Genomic DNA, 13,752 nt, shown 5'->3' with positions numbered 1-13,752 from the left:
GTCTATTGTAGACTCAAATTCCTGCGCAGCCATAAAGCTTCCTGGCTGGTCTTGGGCCAGTCCCTATCTCTCAGCCTAACCTCACAGGGTTGTTGTGAGAACCAAAGGAGAGAAGGAACCACATACACAACTCTGAGCGCTTTGGAGGAAGGGTGACACAAAAGAAAGACAATAAATAAATAAATGTATGCAAATTAGTTACATGACAGCCAGAGGTAGCAACGCTCTTCTCTCCATAACAATTTAGCACTTTAATTCTGGAGGCCAGCAAAAAAAAATCCTACTGAATTTAATAACACTACAGTCCTTTGTTAATGATGCTTAAGCCACAACTGCACTATGATGCCCTCAAGTGGGCACCCACGTTCAATACTAGAGAGTAAGGCCTGTTTTCTATCATTTGCTTAAAGCCCATACAAAGGCACTTACAGTCTACCAGCAAAAGATTTCTCAAAAATAAAAATTAAATCATAAGCAGAAAATCATCTTTACAGGTAAGAAAAGTTACTCTTTTTGTGTTCCTTTCTTCCTCCAATCTGCACAGCTGTTGCAGAACAAGGAGTAGAGTCCACTTGCCAAAATCAACATAAATGTCAAGGTAACTAGGAAGAGTTGAGTGAGGAGCTTGCAGGGCCCTACACAAGAGTTGCATCTCTTTTTGGGAAAGGACAATGAAGGCAGGACAGCCAGGTGCAGTTACTACAGCGAGGCTGGCTTGGTTCTGAAAGTTTTGAATCAAGGAGCAGTCTCATGATTCGGAAGTCCGGGGTTGAGCATCTGACCCCATTCAAAAAGATTGGATCAACTGACTTGTTAGATGCTGTCACTTTTTTTTTAAGCTATTATCTTTCTAAGAATAAAAAAACTTTCTAACCATCTACAGGTTTGATATGTATTAGATACCTGCATTAGGAAAAAGAGATTAGTTTACTTATTCTAAACAGTTAAAACTTCTAATGTTTCAAAAACAGTTAGATCTTTTGACAATGTTAAAGTTTTCATGAACATTTATCTATGAATGGGCACTGATCCCAGAACACCCAGAGGAGAATGAGAATGAGAATGAGAATGAGAATGAGAATGAGAATGAGAATGAGAAAGAAAGAAAGAAAGAAAGAAAGAAAGAAAGAAAGAAAGAAAGAAAGAAAGAAAGAAAGAAAGAAACTGTAGTAATAACTATTACTGCAACTGCAACTATTAGTAATAGTAGTTACTATTTACAAGTAGTAGTAGTACTATAATAGTAATAGTAGCAGTAATAGTAATAGTAGTAGTACTATTTACAAGTAGTAGTATTTGCAACTACAAATAGTAGTTGCAACTGTAGTAATAACTATTACTGCATCTGCAACTATTAAAACAAAAGCTGGGGAGCTAAGCATTCATCAAGTCAACATCACCATTACCAACAGAACTTTGTGTGTGCCTATAAAGTCTGATGTTTCATTTATCTGATAATCTTCATTTCCTCTGGCTGGGCTGTATTTTCCTGTCTCAAAAGTAGACGTGATCTCTTGGTTTTATTTTTATATCTTTTGTTGAAAATGTCAATAAAAATAATTTTAAAGTCAACTGAGCAGTTCATTCGCCCTACAAGAGACACCTGGCAACCCACACCAAACTTAATCCCGGCCGATCCAGTCTGGCAGGGAGTTTGAAGGTGCTTATAAAAGAAGAAGTCAACTCCTGACATCTGGAGAGAAGAGGCCAGCAAAATGGGATCATTTACAAAGGCCAGGATACAGGATGATGTCACAATGGCGACATCAGCTCAGTTGTGAGCTACACAGGAAATGCCAGCACTTTTCCAGTTTTTTTTCCCTTTTTTGTTGTTTGTTTAAAAAAATAGATCCTGTGCCTTTTGGCTTCCAAAGCGTTTTAGGAAAAAAGAAGAAAGATTGGCAAATAATGCCACATTGTAGTGCAGGAAGTGGTCATTTTAAACCAAACAATGGTCTGTAAAAGCTATGCAATATACATGAGTACGGTGTGGGGTGGGGAGAAAACGCACTGGTTCCTGCAGACAGGTCTGGGCTTAAAGATGGTCATTCTGCAGGTCTCCGCGTGGTCCATGGACTACAGAAGCAAAGGGTTTGATCTGGGGTACAAAATACAACATCCTGAACTCAGCTTTTGTTTTATAAACTGCAAGTTTTGGGCTCAGGAGACTGCAGGATGTTGGCTTGAAAGACGCCACAAGAGACACTGAGTGGGATTTTGAGCAGTCAAGGCAGGAGTTCAATTCAAACACTTTGGGCTACTAGAAAAAAAACTGTTTAGATATTTCCACAGCACATCTTAGTATTTATTTCTTTGTAGCTGACCAAACCTAAGCAAAACAGACAGATGGGAATCAGACCCTACTATGTTTTCAGAGCATTGGGGACATCCTCTAGAAAGCCCAGATCACTGGGGCTAGTTGGATGCAGGATCTGTCTTGGTGGAAGCCAGCTTCATGTGTCAAAGACTACCAAAAGCCAAAGTTAGTAAATACATCCAAAGCAACAGGACGCCTGCAGATTGTCAAATTTGGCTTTCCTTGGCACAGAATGTGTGCCACATTGGAGCAGGGGCTTTGCAGGGACTTAATTGCTGAAAGCATCTCAAGGTACCCAAGCCGCCTTCCTGGCCTGGCTTCCTTGGCCCTGAAAGAGGGCTTGGCAGAAGGTTGCTCTTTGAGCTACCCAGCGGACAGGACAAGGCCACCCTCGTTCTAAGGGAGTGGGGAGAGAGGCAGGCACAACATGCTCCCCTGCAACCTGACAAGGGAGACAGCAGCCAGAACAAGCGGCCAAAGCAGCTACTGTCTCAGCCCCCAAATCTCCATCCAGCGCCGAAGAGGGCAAACCAGAATCACTTGGGGGGCACTTTCTAGTGCCAACCAGTCCTTGTGTGCGGAAGGCAGCGCTCCTTCCAAGTGGGAGTGGACAGCACACGGCAGGGGACAAAGGAGATGGACCCCGCGGGTCCCCCCTAAGCTGTGCAGCCCCCACTCAAATCACTGGCCCTGCACGCTCCCCGCCCCCACTGCCCTCGGGGTCTGCTGCCAATCTGTCAAGAAGCGCACCAGCTTCTCCCGCGGCGCCCTCCGAAGGAGTCCTGCGGGAGGCTCTGCCTCCCCTGCCTGCCCAGCCGCGCGTCCGCATCCAGCGCGGCGGAGGCTCACCTGGCTTCTCCCGGCGCCGCAGCAGCCCCGGCAAGGAGCGCCTCCGCCGCTCCATCAGCTGCGCTGCCGCCGGCGCTGGGCGCGGGAGGAGGAGGGCGCGGGGCGGCCGGGCGGCTCCTCCCCGCCCGCAGGCCGGCCCTCCCCGGCCCCGCGAGAGGCAGGGGGCTTACTCCCGGGGAAGCCTGGCCAGGACTGCGGCTCCGGCTGCCAGCCCCTGCAGGTCTACTCAGAAGTAAGCCCCGCGAGAGGCAGGGGGGCTTACTCCCGGGGAAGCCTGGCCAGGACTGCGGCTCCGGCTGCCAGCCCCTGCAGGTCTACTCAGAAGTAAGCCCCGCGAGAGGCAGGGGGGCTTACTCCCGGGGAAGCCTGGCCAGGACTGCGGCTCCGGCTGCCAGCCCCTGCAGGTCTACTCAGAAGTAAGCCCCGCGAGAGGCAGGGGGGCTTACTCCCGGGGAAGCCTGGCCAGGACTGCGGCTCCGGCTGCCAGCTCCTGCAGGTCTACTCAGAAGTAAGCCCCGCGAGAGGCAGGGGGCTTACTCCCGGGGAAGCCTGGCCAGGACTGCGGCTCAGGCTGCCAGCCCACTGCCAACCCCTGCAGGTCTACCCAGAGACTGCCCGTCTGCCACAGCTGCCACCAGGGCTTCTGCTTCACAGCGGGCACTGCCAAGAAGGGAGGGTGCTTTGGCCCTGGTTCTGTTCAAGCTCAGGGAAAAGGGGCAGAATCCAGAACCTCCACGGCCTGCGGAAAAAGGCAGAGCGGAAAGTGTGAAGGGCTGCTGGGGACAGAGGCCCAAGAGTGTGGCGGAGCCAGTCCCAGGGTGGGGGGTTCTGCTCCTTTGCTCCATCCCCAGCCCCCCATCTCCATCTCCAGCCCATTCATTCTCATTAAGACACTGAATTCTGCACCTAGTGTGGCGGGCGGCCCTTTTTCCTGAGCTTGCATAGAACTGGGGCAAATGCAACCTCCTTTTAAGGCACATTAAGCATTGCTACTTATGCAACACAATATATGCAGGCGATGGAGTGCTGGTGTCTTCTTTTTTGGCCCAGAGGGTGGTGGAGCACTGCTCTGGGCCAGGGTCTTCACTGCTCTGTTGTTGATCCAGTATTGCAGGTCCATTTCAGACCTTCACTCAGTGGAAGCTGTGGCTGTGCTGACACCTCTTTCGGGACATTCTGAGGTTCAAGTGCTTCTCATCTCTAGGAAATGTGGGAGGGGGGGAGATTCAGGGCCTGAAGTGCAACTCTGTGAAGGCTCTCTAGAGAGCCAGCAAGGCGGAAATTACGTTTTCTTCAGGTTTTATGGTAGAGGACTTGGCCAGCGTTCTGGTTCTTCCCAAATCAGAAATGAGAAGTTTGGCAACTGGTGGCCTGCCCTTGGTGCTTCCTGTGAGACATAGTTTCCCCATGACCGCTTTCTGGAAAGTTTGAACTCTCCTGAGTTACACATTTTTAAAGGTTTCCCTTTTTATACTTTTGCTTTGCTGTGCAGAGTCATCGTGTTGATGTCACTGCCATGTGAATTTCTGAAAATCATTAGAATGGGCCATACAGGCCGCCTCAAGAGCTGCAGGACCCAATGCAAAACCTTTTTCAGGGGTCCCCCAACTCCCACACTCCCCCATTTACTAGGATGGGTGGCAGTGGTGGTTCTAGCACCAATGGCAGCTGCCATGAAGTGAGGCACCCAAGAGTAGGTGGCATGATTCCATCACCACCAACTGCTTCTGGGAGCCCCACTTTAGGGTCATTCAGACTCAGAGACTGGTGGGAGGGCCCACCGGCAAAGAGGCTCTGCTCGTCACACCGGTCACATGAGCATCAGCTGCTGAATGAGGTGCATGAGGCCCTCAAATTGACCCCATCACCCTAAAGCTGTGAGCCACCTTTGGCACCTTGCTCTCCTGGGGAACAGAGCCAGGTGGATGATTCTCTCCTTTGGTGCCTTCTGCACACACCCCAGAAACCTGCCAGTTCAAACCACACACATGTCCACAAGAAGTTGTCCTCTCGTGAGCTCTGCTAACCGGAGGCACCACTTATGACACCCCCTCAACAAAGGAAGGGAACCCAAAGTTCACCCTTCTTGTTCTTTTCAAACCACGGTTAGTTGTTGTACATGAACTCTGTCCTGGACTCCTTAAGATAAAATGCCATGCCTGATCTTGGAAGCTAAGCAGGGTCAAGCCTGGTTAGTACTTGGATGGGAGACCACTTGGGAATATTGGGTGCTGTAGGCTTATACCATAGTCTTTCGAGACTGAAGGTTGCCAACCAACTAAAACTTCGGTGAGCTCAGGGGAATGCTCAGCTGACTCTGACAGGTGTTGTTGATTTGTTAAAGGTGTTTGAATTTGACATTTGTTGAGGGCAAGAGCAGAGGAAGATCCCAAGAAAAGTGACAAAAAGTGACATTTCCGCTCAGCCCCCAATAGTGCACCAATGTCCTAGGACCACATCACAGAAGAGAGGAGTAGGGTGAGGATTAGTAAGATAAACCTTGCCAAGTGTATTGGGAAGCTAGAGAAGGAGCCATCATTTGAAAACCAGCATCTTGAAGATGAAAAGCCACCCTTTCCTTTCCCCTTCTCAAGTCAAATGCAAAGAATATGCAGGAATTCTCTCCCCCCCCCCCAAGTACAAAGGTTTTCCCCCTGCACCCCTTTCCGAGGTGCTGCACAAAAGGAGCCCGGAGTCACACTCTGCAGCTACAACCAACAGACCTTTGTGATCAAACAGACTGGACCAAAGGGTCAACTTCAAGCCACGACAGGCTTTCCTTAAACCCTGAGGTCAGGGACATTGATGTTGGGCAGCAGTATTCTTAATACAGGCGCCAGGGACACAACCCCTGAGAATGACTCACCAGCACATGGCTAACCACACAGATTACACAGAATGGAGACTCCCTCTTGTCACAGGATGGGTGAAGCAGCAGCAAGAGGGTTAGAAATAGCCAGAAGCTTAATGAGTTTCAGTTTTCCTTCCCGTTTTGAGTAAGTTGTCCAGGTTACCACATTGTTGTAAAAACACAGCCTCACTCTTTTAAAGAATGCCAGAAGCCAGGTGCCACAAGTGCCAATGACCATTTTTGGGGGGGTGTCATTTAGCGGGGGCAGCCTCTTCTTATGCCCACATGTCATTATTCCCCATTTCACTCTTGGACTGGTTCGGATGAGACTTCATTGCTTGGTCCAGTGAAATCAAGGACAAACTCATGAGAGAGCACACCTCATCCACTTGCGCATGGGTGCCACAATGGGCGGGCAGGACTGTGCATTCGGGTCACATGCAGATCTTTAATCATGACAGATCTGGTGACAGAGTGTCATCTGAACCAGACCTTTATGAAACACCCAAGGCAGGGTAGGCAGGTGGTGGATTGGAATGTACCTGAATGATTTTCTGAGAGGCTTACAGTAATTGGTAAGAGTTTCTGACTTCCAATCTCCCCCCCCCCCCCATGTTTTTATTTACTTAAATTTCCTGCTGCTCTGCCTGGCATTTATTAGTCTCTCTCTCAGTGGTTCTCACACATTTAGAACTGGGACCCACTTTTTAGAATGAGAATCTGTCAGGACCCACCAGAAGTGATGTAATGACCAGCAGTGACATCATCAAGCAGGAAGCTTTTTAATCCTAGGCTGCAATCCTACCCACACTTACCTAGGAGTAAGTCCCATTTACTATCATTGTTAAAAGAATACACAGAGTAGCCTGTTAAAAGTACAGGTCTGTAACATTTCCCCAAATGCAGTCACATACCATGGTAGCATCAAGTCTAATATATTAAAAATAAAATATTAAAATGAATGGGTACCCAGCCGAAATTGGTTCACGACCCACCGAGTGGGTCCCGACCCACAATTTGAGAAACACTGCATAGAAAATGATAAATTCTGTTTTAGTGTGGTGTTCCAATTTAATTGATATCAGGTTTCAGCTTATGGTTTCTGTGTGCAAGTGCTTTGGGGCTAGGAAAGAAGTACCTAAATTTGGACAATAAATACCCACCTGTGCAATACATTTTCTTCTTCCTGAGTTGTGTTGCATATGCAGTTCATTCTTTCCTGAGGACTTTGCCTCCACTTAAAAAAGAGCGGTTGCAACAACCATGCTACACCGCTAAAGAAATTGTGGGTGGGGGAGAGATACAGAATGGAAAAAAGCTGGTGCCCTGAAAATGGAAGTTGCTTCAGTCCAACTCGGTTCAACACTTTTAGACTAAGAAGGGTAATTTTAGGTTTTGCTTGGTGTGACTGTTGAATTATTTCCTTGAGAAACAAGGAGGCAAAACCCCCTCCATATCTGGGGCTTCAGAGGAATGGATTCCATGCCAGGACCACCCCAAGGGCGGGCATTATCTTGAACCAAGAGCTGAGCTCAAAAAGGCCTTCCCAGCAGCTGAGAAGGTGACAGGCACCTCTGACTCCACAGACCTGAGTGGGGCACAAGCTGTCAGTGGGCCTCCATGGGCAAAAAGGAAACTAAAAGGCCTCATTGCAAAGCCTGGCCCTGAAAATGAGATGCATCCACATGCAAGTCACCAGCCAGCTGTGTGTGCTTTTGAATTCTTGCCTTCCTGTTTACCCCAGCAACTGCAGAGGGGCAACTGGGCGACTGACACTGAGGAAGTGAAAGGGAAGGGAAATATTACCTTGGGCAGGAAGGGCAGGCTGTGGGCAGGGCAGGGAGGGGGATCACTGCAGTCCCAGGGCTGGCTGGAAAAAAAGCAGAGAGCAGCCTCTTCTGGGAAAAGTGGACAGGTTGGCACGGCTAACTTTGCATTACGCGGTGAAGGTGCAGAACACGACAACCCAAATGATCTGGGCTGGAACAGGTTTCTGACAAGCACTTGGAACTTTCTAGTTGACAATATCATGACTAAGGCTGGAACATGATTGAGTCTTATGAAATTAAGCAGTGTGGGCAAAATGAAGAATATCTTTCTTCCCTTTTCTGTGTGACAGGAGCCTCCGCCTGCTTTCGGACAACCCTGTCTCACAAGTTCAGCGAATGCGTGGGAGGGGGAGAAGCAGGTCATGCCCCCAACCCCAAGAGGCTTCCTGGCCACAGAAGCCATCAGCCGTGCCTTTCACATTTGCCTGCAATGGGATGAGCCCTTCTGTACCATCAGGAAGCCTGTCCGTTGGCATTTGAGTTCATGGAGCACAACATGCTCCTTGCAGACAGGCAACAGAACAGTGATGTATGCCTCCCTTACATGCACTGCTGAAACAGACGCCTGCGTTGGCTCGGTCATGTCGTGAGAATGGATGATGGCCGGATCCCAAAGGATCTCCTCTATGGAGAACTCGTGCAAGGAAAGCGCCCTACAGGTAGAACACAGCTGCGATACAAGGACATCTGCAAGAGGGATCTGAAGGCCTTAGGAGTGGACCTCAACAGGTGGGAAACCCTGGCCTCTGAGCGGCCCGCTTGGAGGCATGCTGTGCAGCATGGCCTTTCCCAGTTTGAAGAGACACTTGGCCAACAGTCTGAGGCAAAGAAGGAAGGCCCATAGCCAGGGAGACAAACCAGGGTCAGACTGCACTTGCACCCTTGACTTCCGACGGGCGGACTTCCCTCAAATGAGGAGGCTGGTTAGAAGGAGGTTGAAAGGGAGGGTAAAAAGAGTCCAGTCTCTCCAGAGTGCATGGAGGCTGCTTAAAACAACAGTAATAGAGGCCCAGCAGAGGTGTATACCGCAAAGAAAGAAGGGTTCCACTAAATCCAGGAGGGTGCCCGCATGGCTAACCAGCCAAGTTAGAGAGGCTGTGAAGGGCAAGGAAGCTTCCTTCCGTAAATGGAAGTCTTGCCCTAATGAAGAGAATGAAAAGGAACATAAACTGTGGCAAAAGAAATGTAAGAAGGTGATAGGGGAGGCCAAGCGAGACTATGAGGAACGCATGGCCAGCAACATTAAGGGGAATAATAAAAGCTTCTTCAAATATGTTAGAAGCAGGAAACCCGCCAGAGAAGCGGTTGGCCCTCTGGATGGTGAGGGAGGGAAAGGGGAGATAAAAGGAGACTTAGAGATGGCAGAGAAATTAAATGAGTTCTTTGCATCTGTCTTCACCGCAGAAGACCTCGGGCAGATACCGCTGCCCGAACGGCCCCTCCTAACCGAGGAGTTAAGTCAGATAGAGGTTAAAAGAGAAGATGTTTCAGACCTCATTGATAAATTAAAGATCAATAAGTCACCGGGCCCTGATGGCATACACCCAAGGGTTATTAAGGAATTGAAGAATGAAGTTGCAGATCTCTTGACTAAGGTATGCAACTTGTCCCTCAAAACGGCCACAGTGCCAGAAGATTGGAGGATAGCAAATGTCACGCCTATTTTTAAAAAGGGAAAGAGGGGGGACCCGGGAAACTATAGGCCGGTCAGCCTAACATCCATACCAGGTAAGATGGTGGAATGCCTCATCAAAGATAGGATCACAAAACACATAGACGAACAGGCCTTGCTGAGGGAGAGTCAGCATGGCTTCTGTAAGGGTAAGTCTTGCCTCACAAACCTTATAGAATTCTTTGAAAAGGTCAACAGGCATGTGGATGCGGGAGAACCCGTGGACATTATATATCTGGACTTTCAGAAGGCGTTTGACACGGTCCCTCACCAAAGGCTACTGAAAAAACTCCACAGTCAGGGAATTAGAGGACAGGTCCTCTCGTGGATTGAGAACTGGTTGGAGGCCAGGAAGCAGAGAGTGGGTGTCAATGGGCAATTTTCACAATGGAGAGAGGTGAAAAGTGGTGTGCCCCAAGGATCTGTCCTGGGACCGGTGCTTTTCAACCTCTTCATAAATGACCTGGAGACAGGGTTGAGCAGTGAAGTGGCTAAGTTTGCAGACGACACCAAACTTTTCCGAGTGGTGAAGACCAGAAGTGATTGTGAGGAGCTCCAGAAGGATCTCTCCAGACTGGCAGAATGGGCAGCAAAATGGCAGATGCGCTTCAATGTCAGTAAGTGTAAAGTCATGCACATTGGGGCAAAAAATCAAAACTTTAGATATAGGCTGATGGGTTCTGAGCTGTCTGTGACAGATCAGGAGAGAGATCTTGGGGTGGTGGTGGACAGGTCGATGAAAGTGTCGACCCAATGTGCGGCGGCAGTGAAGAAGGCCAATTCTATGCTTGGGATCATTAGGAAGGGTATTGAGAACAAAACGGTTAGTATTATAATGCCGTTGTACAAATCGATGGTAAGGCCACACCTGGAGTATTGTGTCCAGTTCTGGTCGCCGCATCTCAAAAAAGACATAGTGGAAATGGAAAAGGTGCAAAAGAGAGCAACTAAGATGATTACGGGGCTGGGGCACCTTCCTTATGAGGAAAGGCTACGGCGTTTGGGCCTCTTCAGCCTAGAAAAGAGACGCTTGAGGGGGGACATGATTGAGACATACAAAATTATGCAGGGGATGGACAGAGTGGATAGGGAGATGCTCTTTACACTCTCACATAATACCAGAACCAGGGGACATCCACTAAAATTGAGTGTTGGGCGGGTTAGGACAGACAAAAGAAAATATTTCTTTACTCAGCGCGTGGTCGGTCTGTGGAACTCCTTGCCACAGGATGTGGTGCTGGCGTCTAGCCTAGACGCCTTTAAAAGGGGATTGGACAAGTTTCTGGAGGAAAAATCCATTATGGGGTACAAGCCATGATGTGTATGCGCAACCTCCTGATTTTAGGAATGGGTTAAGTCAGAATGCCAGATGTGGGGGAGGGCACCAGGATGAGGTCTCTTGTTATCTGGTGTGCTCCCTGGGGCATTTGGTGGGCCGCTGTGAGATACAGGAAGCTGGACTAGATGGGCCTATGGCCTGATCCAGTGGGGCTGTTCTTATGTTCTTATGTTCTTATGCACCCAGTGTGGAAGGGATTGTCACTCCCGAATTGGCCTTTTCAGCCACACTAGACGATGTTCCAAAACCACCTTTCAGAGCGCGATACCATAATCTCTCGAGACTGAAGGTTGCCAACAACATGCCCCTCAATATTGCACAGAGGAGAACAGAGAACCCCCCTGGATATCGGAGGATGGGATTTGGAGTGGAGTAAAACGTACGACCAACACAGACCACGTACCCCTCTGCCACAGGCAGAAAAGGAAAACTAAAAGTGAATGGACAAAGATGGCTCCAGTGATAGAGGAGCAAGGCAAGCACAAACCACACAGTAAGTTAAATTCACACATGCACCATATTGCTTTTAGAGTACACTGGTCCCCTCATATGGCTGAGGAACACAGAGGCACAGCAATAAGCAACCAGCCTAAAATCATTCAGAGGATTCCCCACACAGAATTCTTAAGCAGAAACGGCGAAGTAACAATGAAGAGTTCTTCTGAGCATAGACAGAGTGACATCCTCTCACCACAGATAAACCACAGGCTGCTGCCATTCCACACACAACAAATAAACAGGTTTACAGAGTGTAACCACACCTCCCACACACATGAAAAGCTCACCATTTCTCTCACTCCCTCTCTCTCTAAATGAAGCACTGACTTCACCATCCCCACTGCCAACAAACTACAAGCAGAGAACACATGTACCGTATTCTGTTCCTGATCACACTACATTAAGAGGCAGTGTGGAGCAGTGATTAGAGTGCTGGATTAGGAGTGGGGGGAGCTGCGTTCCACTCCCCACTCAGTCATGAAACCTGACCAGGTGACCTTGAGTGACAACTCCTCCCTCTTACGGGTTCTGCAGCTATATATCTAGGGCAACTACTATAGTAATGAACAATCTGTCTCTCTTCCTCTGTTTGCAGAGCTGGTGGAGGAAGAGGGATAGACAGTTGCCCTGGAAACAGAGCCACTAAACCTGGAAGAGTCTCCCAGAAGTGACATCACAAGAGGCAAAGATCACAGAGGTTGTTGAGCTTTGAGAAAAAAACATTGAAAGTTGCTGGCATAGAGAAGTCACCTCGGTGTGTAGTTTGTTTTCATTTGAGTTTGCTTTCAAAAACCCCAAATAAACCCAGTCCTGGAAATTAAGGAATCAAGATGCAATTGTAGCTTACCTGCATCCTTCTTGCCTTCTAGGAATGTGAAACACTGTAAAAAGAAAAAAGAAAAATAAGCAATGCAAAGTTCTCAGGATACATTCAAATCTTCCAGACGGCTGCAGATTCAAGTTCAGTTATGCACAGCAATTCTTCTACTCCTATATACCACTTTTCAACCACAAGAAGTTTGCAAAGAAAAAAAAAAAAACCATATTCCAGACACAATTTTTTGGAGCCATTATTACAGAAAGGTTTCTGTGGACAAATGCTCCTCACACTGTGCCATGAACACAGGCAGCAGTCTATCTGACTGGGGGCACTGACCAACAGGAGCATCTTTGCAGCACTTGTGTTCACATTTCCATGAACAAAGAGGAGCTAAATAAATGAGGAGGAATCCCCTCACCTCCCTCAGAAACACACAGGGACAGCTAAAGCATGCTTTCATCAGGCAACAGGACAAAGAAGTGGGCAGACCAGTGGGCAGTTTGCAAAAGGTGGAAGCCAAAGTGGAAAATAAAACCTCCATGTCTCCTGGAAACCGACGTCCCAGGGTCTGCTGTGGTGAGCAGTCCTGGCGCCCGATATTGGCTCCACTGAAGGAAATTCACTTGCCGCAGTTAAAGACTGTGCCTGGACAGGTGTGCATTTTTCAGCAGACCTGCTCTGACAGACTGTTCCAGTGAGCAGTGAGACACCAAGCTGCCCTTCTGTAGAAGCAGGAGCCTGCTAACGACAAGCTGACCAGGGGCCCTTGTGGCACTTCAGAACTCTCAAGCACCCTGTTTTTAAAACAGGGACAAGAACACCAAAGAAAAGGTGACAGAGGCTGAGCACTGGTGAATATTACTGGGGAGAGCCGCTTTGATCTTGGAGGCACCACGACAGAGCATGCATGGAGACCACCTTACAAGTAGATGGAACGCACAGCTGAACCTCTGAATTCCATATCTACAAGCAGGCAACACAAGGGTGGTGGGGGCGAGCAAGCAATTTGCTGATGTTCTTTATACTCACATGGGAAGTCCCTAAAAAAAGCCCCCTCCCAATTGCTAGGGGACCTTCCAGCCACTGGGTGCCACTTGTGAGCTGCCTTGAACGCACTGATGCCTTGGAATGCACCACAGCTCAGCTTTGCAACCCTGCCAAAGGACATGAGCTTCTTCTCGATCTCACGCTTGCCTTCCAGCAGCCTGACCGCCCAGCAGGGAAACTACTTGTTTCATTTCCTGCTCTTTCCCTGGGGACGTTTTTCTTGCCTCTCATGGCCCTCTAGCTGCCACAATGCTTTACACACACACACAGACTTGTTACTAGAAGCAGCCCACATCAGCTCCAGAACAGACCAGCACTGGCCCACTGTGCTTCGTCATTTTCCTTCTAATATTTTAAATGTACCTGCCACCTTGAATGCGAAGGAAGAGAGGCAGTAAATAGATATAGTACATTCAACAGTCCCTGAACAAATAAATGAGGCAGTGGAAGACCACTTCAATTGCCCAGAAAAGAGCGGCCAGACCTTTGACCAAGCCTGATTGGACAGGACACAGTCCACAAGCTCTTAA

General features: G+C 48.5%; 1 protein-coding gene across 3 annotated transcripts in view; it reads right to left on the bottom strand.

Moving 5' to 3' along the window:
* Positions 1-13,752, bottom strand: part of STARD8 (StAR related lipid transfer domain containing 8) — an 87,909-nt gene that overhangs the window by 68,581 nt on the left and 5,576 nt on the right. For 2 of the 3 annotated variants that reach the window (XM_066639910.1, XM_066639908.1), the window contains one exon: positions 12,203-12,236. In XM_066639910.1, the coding sequence (XP_066496007.1) occupies positions 12,203-12,236 (34 nt within the window). Of the gene's footprint in view, positions 1-3,166; positions 3,191-12,202; positions 12,237-13,752 lie in introns of those variants that run through there. The other variant, XM_066639914.1, reaches the window with a different exon arrangement.

The sequence above is a fragment of the Tiliqua scincoides genome, chromosome 12 (genome assembly GCF_035046505.1).
Source record: "Tiliqua scincoides isolate rTilSci1 chromosome 12, rTilSci1.hap2, whole genome shotgun sequence".
NCBI lineage: Eukaryota > Metazoa > Chordata > Lepidosauria > Squamata > Scincidae > Tiliqua > Tiliqua scincoides.
This window is presented reverse-complemented; position numbering and strand designations above follow the sequence as displayed.